This window comes from Nicotiana tabacum, chromosome 19 (genome assembly GCF_000715075.1).
Source record: "Nicotiana tabacum cultivar K326 chromosome 19, ASM71507v2, whole genome shotgun sequence".
NCBI classification, from domain to species: domain Eukaryota; kingdom Viridiplantae; phylum Streptophyta; class Magnoliopsida; order Solanales; family Solanaceae; genus Nicotiana; species Nicotiana tabacum.
The window spans coordinates 3,565,378-3,577,694 of NC_134098.1; the positions used below are offsets into that span (position 1 = coordinate 3,565,378).

General features: G+C 35.3%; 1 protein-coding gene across 2 annotated transcripts; it reads left to right on the forward strand.

Moving 5' to 3' along the window:
• Positions 1-1,445: 1,445 nt before the first annotated feature.
• On the forward strand, positions 1,446-5,639 carry LOC107774916 (uncharacterized). Of its 2 annotated transcripts, XR_012703176.1 has the most exons (4): positions 1,446-1,644; positions 3,522-3,778; positions 4,389-4,927; positions 5,131-5,639. XR_012703176.1 is itself a non-coding variant. In XM_016594586.2 (3 exons), exons 1-3 carry the CDS (start codon positions 1,539-1,541, stop codon positions 4,848-4,850), a joined length of 825 nt encoding a protein of 274 aa, XP_016450072.2. In that variant the 5' UTR covers positions 1,446-1,538; the 3' UTR covers positions 4,851-5,026. The 2 variants fall into 2 exon arrangements, 1 of the variants encoding a protein (XP_016450072.2); XM_016594586.2 differs by lacking the exon at positions 5,131-5,639 and having other exon boundaries at positions 4,389-5,026.
• The last annotated feature ends 6,678 nt before the right edge of the window (positions 5,640-12,317 follow it).

A 12,317-nucleotide genomic window follows, 5' to 3' on the forward strand; every position in this document is an offset into this window, starting at 1 on the left:
GCTTTCAAAAAAGGTAGTAAAAGGTTTTCTTTACCAATTAGAGAGTTAAAAGTTTAGGACAATCAATCAATCAATAAAACCATAAGACGTATACTATAAAAAGAAAAATCAGAATTAGCTATAAACTTCGTCGCTAATTTGTTGCTAAATCGCTCATAGCTAACAAAACTTGTTGATAATATATCGCTAAAAAGGATTAACGACGGATTCTTTTATTTAGTTCCAGAATTTATCTGGCACTAACTCCTATTTTTTAGTAATTAATAGAAAACCAACACTCGAATTAGCTTTAAAATTAGGCCGAGTTAATAAGAATTTGTCTGCATAGGTATGTGCAATTTTCATTTTGTTTTTATATAACGACATGCACTTATATAAACTAGACTAACTCAAGGGATGTTAATGGTTAGTGATAGCTTCGCTTGATTATAACTTATAAATACTCCTCGCTTGATTAATCGAATATAATTAGGAATAATAACACTGTAACCAAGGGTGAAGCTACAATATTGTGAAAATAGCATGGGCTAGCTAGTTTTCGGACTGGTAATTGGAACAATAGCCAGTATTTGTAAAGTCATTAAAAAATAGCCACTATTTTGCTGAAACACGGAAAGTTCCAGCATAATATACGGGATTACGGAGCTTCTGCATATAAACTTCCGGTATATTATGTTGGAACTCTACCACACGAAAAGTTTCAGCATAATATGCGGGATTATGGAGCTCATGCATATAAACTTCTCGCATATTATGTTGGAACTCCAGCATATTATAAAATTCCAGCACATTATGTTGGAAGCTCATATGTAAAGAATTCGAACTCCAACATAATAGATACTTCCGGAAGGGTGTTTTTGTTCAGATTTTATCAAAAATTGGCTAAATTTCGAATACTTTTGAAATTGTGGTTGGTTTTCAATTACCAGTTGTAATAATTTTTTCCTACGATATTACGTATGAGTTAAGATGAATTCAATAACTTTTGCTTAGACTATATATTTATATTAAGAAATTTATTAATGTGTATAAATATTTAACTGCAAATTTTGTAATTATCTAAAACGAGTTATGATTTCAATGCAAGTTCAGAATTCAATAAACTTTGAATATTGGCTCCGTTTTTTTAATGTGCAAATATGTTAAACATAAGGACAAGCTAAATTTGTTTTTAAATTAAATTAGAATAGGATGTAGAAACGAGACATGCAGTTCACATTGAATTATTCCAACTTCTCTGATAACAATTGAATATATTCTTAATAATGTTTTAAAGGAATCTATATCTCTTTCCCATGCACAAAGAATATGTAGTCAAAAGTTGACCAAAAGAAAGGCATAGAATTATATTTGTTTAAAGAATATTTAAATCGAAAGTTAACACAGAAAGCATCTCAAGAAAATACTTTCTGTGGATTTTCTTGTATATATATATAACCTACAAACTTCCATCCTTTCTATATCTCAACAAGAAGAAAAGCCTTAAAAGGAAATATATTACTAAAATCTGTCCAAAAAAAAGAAAAGAAACATAGAAAATGGATATAAAGAGAGTTGCAGCTGCTCAAGAATATGAAGATTTTGTGCCAACATCAATGATGGTTCAGGAAAAAGACTATGACACTCTTCTCTTTAATCTTTCAGGTGAATTCTTCTCAATTTTTTGTCCGGTAGCGGTAATGCCTTAAATCAAAGGGTGTCATCTGACTCTGTTTCGTCGAAATTTTTTACTATTTTATAGAAAATATTTTTCTAAAAGCAATATACATATACATATATATTATAGGACGACACCATGAAAAAAAATCATTGTATACTAACATGCCTTACAAGTTGAAATGTAACAATAGGCCGACATCAATTGCGCTAAATCCTAGTTGTCACACCCTTTGAGGTGCGGTTCTTCTTCGGAGTTTTTTTAAGTTTTTATTCCCTCCGTTCAAGAGCTCCCCACTTGGGTGACTCGAACTCACTACGTGAACACGGGATGCCTTGTGTACCGGGCTGCCTTGGTTGTCAATCGTAAACTCCCCCCTCCCCCCAAAAAAGAAAATAAGGAAAAAGAATAATAAGAACAAATGGAGTGTGCAATATTACTAGGAAATTCCTGAATGGGAGAGTGATATTAACTTTTCTTGATAAATTATAGTTGACTCTAAAGTGAAAATTTTACTATATCGTCTGTATGAGATATTTTCAGAAAGAAGAAAATGAAGGCAAATTCCAAATTCAAAATTTATTATTCTCAGCATAAAATTCTCACAAAAATAAATATAATCAGATCAAATATTGAGAACTCATGTATGCTTAATTTCATTATTACATAGGATTGCTGTTACTTCATACTTTTCATAGCCAACCTTAAAATATGTTCTATCTTCAGGGAGATAATGATCCGTGGAATATGTGAAAATCTTGAAAATCTTGAACGCATAAAAATTAAATTTTGAGTAGTTTCCATGTATAATTGCCTCGTTGTTGTTAAAGGCTTGGTTAAAGTGCGTAAACCCTGAAACTCGGTGAAGCTCAGATTATGCGCTTCGCCTTGCTTAACTGGCACTTTACTGTAAGCGTGCTAATATATAAGGTGTGTGCACCTTCACATATGGTCCGTCTTTAAGAGCACAACATATAAAATAGCTTAATTATATTTTTTTAACTCTTTTGTCCAAATACTTATTGTTTTTATTTATAGTTAAATTTTCTAAAATAGCTTCTTTTTTTTGTTCTTTGGCGCTTTTTTCGCTAAAATCTACACTTTAATATCGCTCTGCGCTTAATAAAGCTCCAACATATCTCTCTAGTTTTGCGCTTTTCACTTTTGATATATTGTTTACCCTAAAAACGGATAACAATTGAATTTATATATGGTTTTAAGGACACGTAATTTCGCTTGGCATAAACTGAGAAAATATGTAAATTGATATTGAAAATTGATTGTAAAAAAAAATAAAGCAAACCAAGCAAGACGAGTAGCTTTGGCCCTCGAGACAGGTTACCTCGAACCAAATGAATGAGCATAATGAGATATAAAGTAACAAAGTATTGAGAGGTTAAAGAATAGTATATTGCTTTGAATTGTGTGAATATGATCTCTTTACAAATGATTAGCCCCTTTTATATAGTAGAGGAGTCTTACTTATGGTATAATTCTAAATACAGTAAAAAATCTCATGATTGTCTAATTAACCGGCCTCATCTTGATACGTGCCAAGATTTCTGCCGTGATCCTTGCTCGATCACAGATGTTTCGACTTACCGTTACTTGACTAGGTAAACCTCCTCCGATGTCGCTCGATCTGCAATCCGCTTGGTCTCGATCTTGATTGATCTCGTTCTTGACCGGTCTCTGAATTAAGGGCTCGGCAATCTAACTTCATACTGAGGCTCGATATAACCCGAGGCGGAACCGATGCCTATCATGATCCAGCCTCGATTAGTCATGAGAAGGGCAGGCCCGGTTCTGACCGTATGCATATATATATACTCTGAAATACCCTAACGAAATTGAAATTCTACAGGTTTCAAGAAAGAACAAGTGAAAGTTGAGTTGTGCAAAACAGGGAATCTGACAATTAGTGGACAAAGGCCAGTTAATAAATGGCAGAGGTTTCAGAAAGTCATTCCTGTTTCAGAAAATTGTGACAAAAGCAAAATCAGTGCTAGGTTTGTAAATAGAAATATTCTTTGTGTTAAATATCCAAAACTAATCATTTCAGAAGAAAAAAAGGATAAAAATTTGCCACCTTCAGCTACAAGCCAAAAGACCACTTTAAAGGTGAGTTTAGTTTTCAGGATAATATTTTCCTTATCATTTTTTGGTTTTTGGATTCTAGAAAATGTTTTCCAAGGAAAACATCGAAAGGGTGAAAATGACTTCCTCGCTTGTCGGCGGAAATCATTTTCCTTCGAGTCGTGACATTTATCTTAACTTATAACTTCATATTACTTGCTCCAATCAACACGTAAATATCAGTGTTAAATTTTAGCATTCAATGAATTCATTAAACCACTCTCCAGTTTACTAATATTGTTTTATTAATTTTTAATACGTATGTTTTCCGAAAAATATTTTCCACATAAAACATTGGTATTTTCGTGAAAAATTGTTTTCTTCGTACCAAAAACACACTAAGCGTCGTTTGGTTGGAAAATAAGTTATCTTATGATTAATTATTCCGGGATTAGTTATCCCGGGATTGTTATCCCACCCTCTCATAGGGATAGAATAACATTATAATCCCAGGATAACTAATCATCGGATTAATTATATCGTGATTTTATCTCAACCAAACGTGGAAAAACTCTTCTCAAATTTAATTTCGGAATTAATTATTCCTTATCCCTCGTATCAAAAGAAGACTAATAGAGACGAATTTACTAAGCAGGATAATGCTGAGAATGGTCCTACTAAAGAGCCAGTACTGAAAGAAGAACCAAAGAACATTATTCCAAAAACTAATGAACAAACAGAGGCCAAAAGTCTTCCCAAAAGCACTTCAGGAGATGGAAAAACAACTAGTTTATTCACTAAACCAGATGATCAATCGATAAATGATAAGGAATTGCCACAACAGGATCAAAATACCACTTCAATTGATGAGCCAAAGATTAATAATTCAAGAACCAGTGAACAAACAAGAGTTAAACCAGATAACGATAACAGCAACAACAATAACAATAACAACAGAGCCTCAGTTCCAAACAAGTTGGGGCCGGCTGGTGATTTGTTCGCAAAGCTGAAGATGCGAAAGGAAGTGATAAACATGACCCTGGTTGCTCTGTTGTTTCTTTGTGTCGGTCGTTGCGCCATCAATGTGATGAAGTCTCCCAAGAAAGCTAAAGAATGAGGCTAGCTTGTCTTCCTGGAAATTTAATTTCAAAGTTGGGATATTAGGCATTTCCTTTGGTGATAGAACTTATAAAGGTTTATTCAATGTAATCAATGAAATTGTTATGATTAGAACAACTGTCATTTGGATACCTGCAATCATGAAATATACTAGTCATTGATGTTTGGCTAAAATTTCATATTTTTGCATGTAATTTTCCTTGCATTATGTCTTGATCTCGTTAACTTTAGTATGAATATTTGTGACTCGAGCTTAATGATGATATTTATATGTGTAGGAATCAATTGGAAGTGATTTGGGGAGTTTGCATGCAAATTGACGTCAAAAAGGGAAGAATTTGGAGGAAGTATAAGTTTGGTGTCCAGGTTGGCGCTAGGCACCAACCAAAACGCCAAAGACAGAAGACCAAAAAGTTTGTTGTCCTGGTTGGCGCCAGGCGCCAAGCGAAACGACAAAGGGCGGATTTTGTCCTAATTCGACTGGGACTTGGGGATTTCAACCCTAAACGTCCCCAACATGTATAAAAGGGGTTCTAAACCTATTTTTGAGGAGGGGGGCATATTTTAGACGAATGAGCGAACATACTTTTGGACCAAGGGAGAGCACAGAGCCACCGTGGAGGCCGAAATTTATCAGATTCCATCTTTCTTCCATCAAACTTAGTAATCTTTACTTTTTTTAGATGATTTGTTGTTTGGCTACCATGTCTATGTGGAGCCAAACTTCGCTTCTAGGATTGTGGTTGTCATGAATATTGAATTTTATTAATTACATCACCGTTAACTCGAGTTAGAGAGAGTTTGTTTTTTAACCCGTGGCTCGGAAAAAAGATTTCGCGGTTAGGATATGAATATACCTAACAGTCTTGCTTAGTTGAATACCGTATTATATTCGTTCATGATATATTCAATACCATAGGAATATAAGGTTAATATATTATGGATAGACGAATAGTATTGTGGGAACATGTTATTTATATAAACGATTCGATCAACTAGCAACCATAGATAATTCGGATTAACAGATGTAATTACAAACTCAATAGGATTGATAAACCAATCACAACCCTGAAATCTATATCTCCCTTGGTTACGTGTTTAAATTCCGCAATAGTAGTTTAGTAGAAAAATAACATTTTTGATTATCTTGAACAGTAAATTGATTTTAGTTTGCTTAGTGAATGATTAATCTAAGTCTTTGTGGGTTCGACATCCGACTTTCGAGTCACTTTATTACTTGACGGCCACGTATACTTGTGCGTGTACTTGGGGAACCAACACTCCTTCTGTTCCAATTTATGTGAACTTGTTTGATTGGGCGCGAAGTTTAAGAAAAAATGAAGACTTTTGAATTTTGTGGTCCTAAATAAGTCAAAAGGGGGTCCAGAATATTTGTATGGTTATAAAAGCTTCTCATTAAGGGTAGAATTAAAAATTTAAGCTAAATAATTTTTAAATTTAGAAAAGGGTCAGTCTTTTTGGAACGGACTAAAAAAGAAATAGGTTCACATAAACTGGAACGGAGGGAGTAATAGAATACAGTGGATGATTGTTCTTAATGAAATTAATTACCTCTTCTGCGTCCATTGTGATTTCCAGGCCGGTGAATGTAGAGTCTTGGGCAAAGCTCATGACGTGGCACAGAGCTAATATTACCGTCAAGGTATTGGTGCGCCCGGAAGTGTAGCCAGAATTTCAACTTAATGAGTTCTGATTTTAGAACGACTATTTCAAGTGCTAATAATTGGGGTCTAAATTATTTCAAACACATACGCACTGTTTGATCAAAAGCTATTAAATTTAGCCAAACCAGTGTATAGGCTTCTACCTTCGCCCTGTTGGTAGCATAGAGGAAATTGTTGGAAGTGTGTCAGGCTATTTAAAAAGAGAAAAATAATAAATTGTACAAGACAAGACAAAATTTACGTGGTTCGATAATTTTTGCCTACTCCGCGATCACACAAAGAATAACTCTTTATTGATATTGAGAGAGAAAGAAGAATGTTGTGAGTATGATTTACAATGGCTAATTAACATACTTTGATCTAATTAGCTCCATATTGATCTTTTAGACTTATTTTTGAAAGAAAACTAAAATTAGAATATAATCCTCTAATTGCAATACCATGGAATAAAATGATTTGATTTGTTTTCACATGTCTATATTATCTTGTTCATAGAAAAATGTTAGACAATTCCTGCAACTGAAAAATATTTTTTAAGAATGAAATTAATAAAATCTTACCTAAAATAAATAATATCTTAAGGATGTTGGAATAGATTGGTCATGTTATCAATAAGGAAAAGAATGTTAGAAGAAGTTGATTTTAAAAAATAAGTAACGTCTTTAAATCTAAAAAGCTAGAAGAATAAAATTCAAATAACAATGTGTATAATTATATTCTATTTAATAATTCCAAGGCCTCTAATAAGAGATATAGCTTTAGGCGACGTACATCATTGCGCCGCCCCTGTATGTTGGTTTAATTCATTGTGGATTTGAATGGTTGAATGGCGGTTAATGATGGTTCGCTTGGTAAGGGTGTTGACGGTTGTCAGTCACGAATTGTGACGATTCGATAGGTTGTTTTGAGTATTAGCCTTTATTTCTGAGTTCTGAGACCTCCATTAGCTTCATTTGATATTTTTTTATTTGTGTGCGTAGTCCGTGTCTTTTTTCCGAAAAGTTTTTACGTAAATTTTGAAGAAAAAGTAAATTTTGGTTTAAAATAGAACTTGAGTTGACCACGGTCAATATTCTTGGTAAACGACTTCTAATCGGTATTTTGACAATCCTGATATGTTCGTATGATGTTTTTGGACTTATACGCTCTTTTGGTTAAGGTTCGGAGTGACCCGAGCACATTTTGGCGTGTTATATGAAAAATTATAAAAATGATTTTTCAAATTGAAGATCATGAGTTTTGATGATCGATTCTTGTTATTTGATGTTATTTTGATGACTTGAGGTAGCGAACAAGTTTATATGATGTTATTACACTTGTGTGCATGTCTCGTTTGGAGCCCGGGGAGCTCGGATGAGTTCAGGTGTGTATCCGATGAGTTTTGGATGATATGAGTTAGTTGGTGTGCTTCAGTTCTGGCGTTGATATGCAAATCTCGCATTTGTGAGGTGTGATGATCCAGAATGTCATATTTAATTTAAACATTCATTTCAGTGTTCGGTGACCTCGAAAAGCACTATTCATCATTCCTCGACTTGCGTGCACAATCCGTATAATTTTTCGGAAAGTTTTTATATGAAAATTGATTAAAATGCGTAATAGAGCTTTAAAACTCAACTGAGTTGATTTCGGTCAACATTTTAAGCAAACAGATCCGGATCAATATTTTGACTATTCCGGTAGGTCCGTATCGTGATTTGGGACTTGGGCGTATGCCCGGAATCGAATTCAGAGGTCCCTAGATCAAGTTATAGCCATTTAACGGAAACTAAAAATCTTAAGGCTAAAGGTTTTCAAAGTTTGATCGTGGAGTTGACTCTATTGATATCGGACTCGGATTGAGATTTCAAAAATTGAAATAGCTCTTTTATGTCATTTATGACTTGTGTGCCAAATTTGAAATCATTCCGGATTCATTTAATATGTTTCGGCACTCTGATGTTGTTCTTGAATTTTTGGAAGTGCGGGGACACATGCACTGATTCTCTAATTTTTTTCACAATACATGTGCGCATCAATTCCTCTCAAAATAGATTTTTACTCTCCACTCACCGTCAATTTTGGGTGCACATGTTTTAGATTTTTCTGGCATCTTCTCCAAGATAATCACTTAGGCGAAAATATAGATTCACTCATACATAAAAAAAAAAGAAAGAGAGAGAGAGAGGGAGTGGGGACAAGACTTTGAGGGGAGGAGAGGATATTTGGGAAGAGAGAGAGGGAGTGAGGAAATATAGATTCACTCATACATAAAAAATAAAAATAAAAAATACAGAGAGAGAGGGAGTGGGGGACAATAGAAAAAAAAAGGAAACTTTTGGGCAGAAAATTGGGAGGATTTTCGGATAAACATAGGGACAAAGAACTACAGTATTGGTTTTTTTTATATATATTGGTTTTTTGTTTTTATATATATGAAAATTTTCCGTTTATGATTTTGGGGTTCTTGTTCATTCATAGATAAAAGAAAAAAAGATTTCAATTCTTCTTAGTTTCAATTTGATTCCAAATTCGAAAATACACAAATATTTTCAAGTTTCCTCTCTGATTTTTTGGGTTCCGAAAACATGGAGATTAGCTAAGGTCCGTTGACTGCTCATGAGGTTCAAGTTCGTGGTTCTGAATCCATTTTTATTGATGTCTTGCTTGTTTGTTGCTGGACATTCGAATTCCGGCGCCGGATTTGCTTGTAATAGCTTCCGAACAGAAGTAATCGAAAAACTCTTATATTTAGATTTGTGGATTTCGGACACGAATTCGCGAGGCAAAGGTTTATTGGAATCTTGAATTTGGTTGCAAAGCGAGGTAAGTGTCGTGGTTAACCTTGACTTGAGAGAATATGACTTATTTGTCTATTTGCTACATAATTTAATGTGCGAGTACAACGTATATGTGAGGTGAAGAGTACTTATGCGTTGTGGTTGAGTCAAAGCATACAGGTGAAATTTGTTTATCGATAATAATTGCCTATTTAATTAAGATATTCCCGCTTAAGTTTATTATTGATTATTTGATCATTATTCATGAAATTATTATTCATTTAATTATTGTTGAATATTTTGGAAGGTGAAGTCAGTATTCTGGTATTGAATTGATTGATAAGTGTATATCCCTGCATTTAAATACTCTTCCGAATTTATATTATTATTTTCATGGTAAGGAAGAGTGTAAAAGCAAGAAGGGTGTTGTTGTACCATTTGTGAGTGTAAAAGCACGAAGGGTGATGCCGTGTCAATTTCAGAGATTGTAAAAGCACGAAGGGTGATACTGTGCCAAAAGAGAGTTAAAGCACGAAGGGTGATGCCGTGCCAATTATTATTATTATTTATTTATCAGTTTATGAAAGGAATGAGAGTAAAAGCATGAAGGGTGGTGCCGTGCCATTTTTATATTATCAATTGCTAATTTTATTGTTGATGAATTAATTAGCTGCTATGTGACACTTCTCCTGCTAAAATTTCTATATCACTCCCCTTCGCATGTTCCCTCCCAAATTTATAAATTATTATTTATTGTGTTATTGTTGTTTCGTATTTGTATATACTTGTACAGGTTATTTACGTACGTGTCCTGTCATAGCCTCGTCACTACTTCGTCGAGGTTAGGCTCGACACTTACGGAGTAGACAGGGTCGGTTGTACTCATACTACATTCTGCACATCTTGTGCACATTTTGAAGTTGGTCCCAACGGTGTACCATAGACGTGTTCGAATTCAGCTACTCAGATGAGACTTGAGATATAACTGCACATCGTTCGCAGTTCCGAAGTCCCCTTCTATCTTATCTTAGCTGTGTATTATCTTTTAAACAACTTGAATTTTATTCAGACATTTAATTGTATTATTCTAGTAGCTCGTGCACTTGTGACACCAGATTCAGGGGTGTATTTTGATAATTCGGTATTTATGATTGTAACGACCCGGCCGGTCGTTTTGAGAATTTAAGTCTCGTTCGGCGGCATAAGGCCCTGAGCAGCTTCATATTATGTGTATTGACTTGCGTGCATGGTTGAATTCGGTTACTCGATGTTTCAGAGTGATTTGGGACACTTAGTCCCTAAAACGGAAGCTCAAGTCTTAGTATTTTGACCGTAGTTAGAACTATGTGAAGACGACTCCAGAATGGAGTTCTGTTGGTTCCATTAGCTCCGTTGGGTGATTTTGGACTTAGGAGCATGTCCGAACTGTAAATCCGAGGTCTGTAGCTGATTTAGGCTTGAAATGGCGAAAAATCAAATTTTTGGAGATTTGGACCGGAAGTGGACTTTTTGATATCGGGGTCGGAATGCGATTCCGAGAGTTGGAACAACTCTGTTATGTTATTCGGGACTTGCGTGCAAAATTTGACGTCATTCCGGGTTGATTTGATAGGTTTCGGCATGGGGTTTAGAAGTTGAAAGATTTGAAATTTATAAGTTCGATTCATGGTGCGATGCGTAGCTTTAATGTTAGTTGATGTGATTTGAGGGCTCGACTAAATTCGTATGGTATTTTAGAATTGGTTGGTATGTTTGGTTGAGGTTCCGGGGGCCTCGGGTGAGTTTCGGATGCTTAACGGATTAAAAGTTTGATTTGTGTTACTGCTAAATTTTTAGGCTTCTGGTATTTTCGCACCTGCGGTGAAGAGACCGCAGGTGCGAGAGCGCACGTGCGGAGAGGCAAGCGCAGAAGCGGAAAAGTGGAGGAGTGCCAGGGGTCACAGGTGCGAGGAAAATTCTGCATCTGTGATGCCCGCAGATGCGAAGATTGAGGCGCATGTGCGAGAAATGCTGGACTTGACAGTCTCCGTAGGTGCAGAGAAATTGTGCGCATTAGCAGCTCCGCAGAAGCGGATTCGGCGCGTAGAAGCGAGAGGAAAGCGCAGGTGCGGTTTGGACGTGCGCACCTGTGGTTGCACAGATGCGGCTAATTATGCGCAGGTGCGGTCACGCCTGTGCAGAAAAGAGAAATTCGAAGGTTTGGTTTCATTCTTCGTTTTTGGACTTGAGAGCTCGAAATTTGGTGATTTTTTAAGGGATTTTCAGAGGAAGCTTTGGGGTAATGATTCCTAATTCGTTTTTGGTTGTATTGCATTAATCTATAGTTGTTTTCTTCATTTAGTTTCGGATTTTTGGGGTTGAAATTGGAAAAAATTGGAAGAACTTCTTCAATAAAGATTTCGAGTTTTGAAAGGGAATTTGTGGTCGGATTTGAGTATTTCTTATATGGTTGGACTCGTGAGTGAATGGGTGTTCATATTTTATGATTTTTACCCGATTCCGAGACGTGGGCCCGGTCGACTTTTTAGGGCAAATTTCGGAATTTTTGTTAAAATATTGATTTCATTAATTAGATGAGTCTATTATCATTGTATTCATGACATGCAATTGTGTTTGGTTAGATTTGGATCATTCGGAGTCGGATAATTGAGGAAAGGACATTCTTACGGACTGTTTGAGCTTGGTTCAAAGTAAGTATCTGGCCTAACCTTGTGTGGGAAATTTCCCTCTTAGGATTTGAGTCTTTTATGTTGATTGTAGCCCGTGTGCACGAGGTGACGAGTGCGTGCACAGACTTATTTTTGGAAAGTTGGCCTTTTAGGATCCTTAGGTCCTTATATTCACTGAGTATGAAATTGTTCTTGATATGATTAAGTTCCTAATTACTAGTTTCGCCTCTACATGCTTTAATTAAAATTTATTGCTTTCAGGATTCGCTCTTATTGCCTATTTGACTCTTATTTGACTTAACTGAAGATTTTACCTCCTCTATTGTCATGCTATCTTTTCATAACTGCTTAT

Bases quoted from the DNA above. Each gene is read 5' to 3' on its own strand.
- LOC107774916 (XM_016594586.2), top strand. From the start codon at position 1,539: ATGGATATAAAGAGAGTTGCAGCTGCTCAAGAATATGAAGATTTTGTG. The intron at 1,645-3,521 runs GTGAATTCTTCT...GAAATTCTACAG, and splicing joins TCTTCTCTTTAATCTTTCAG to GTTTCAAGAAAGAACAAGTG. The intron at 3,779-4,388 runs GTGAGTTTAGTT...TTTACTAAGCAG, and splicing joins GCCAAAAGACCACTTTAAAG to GATAATGCTGAGAATGGTCC.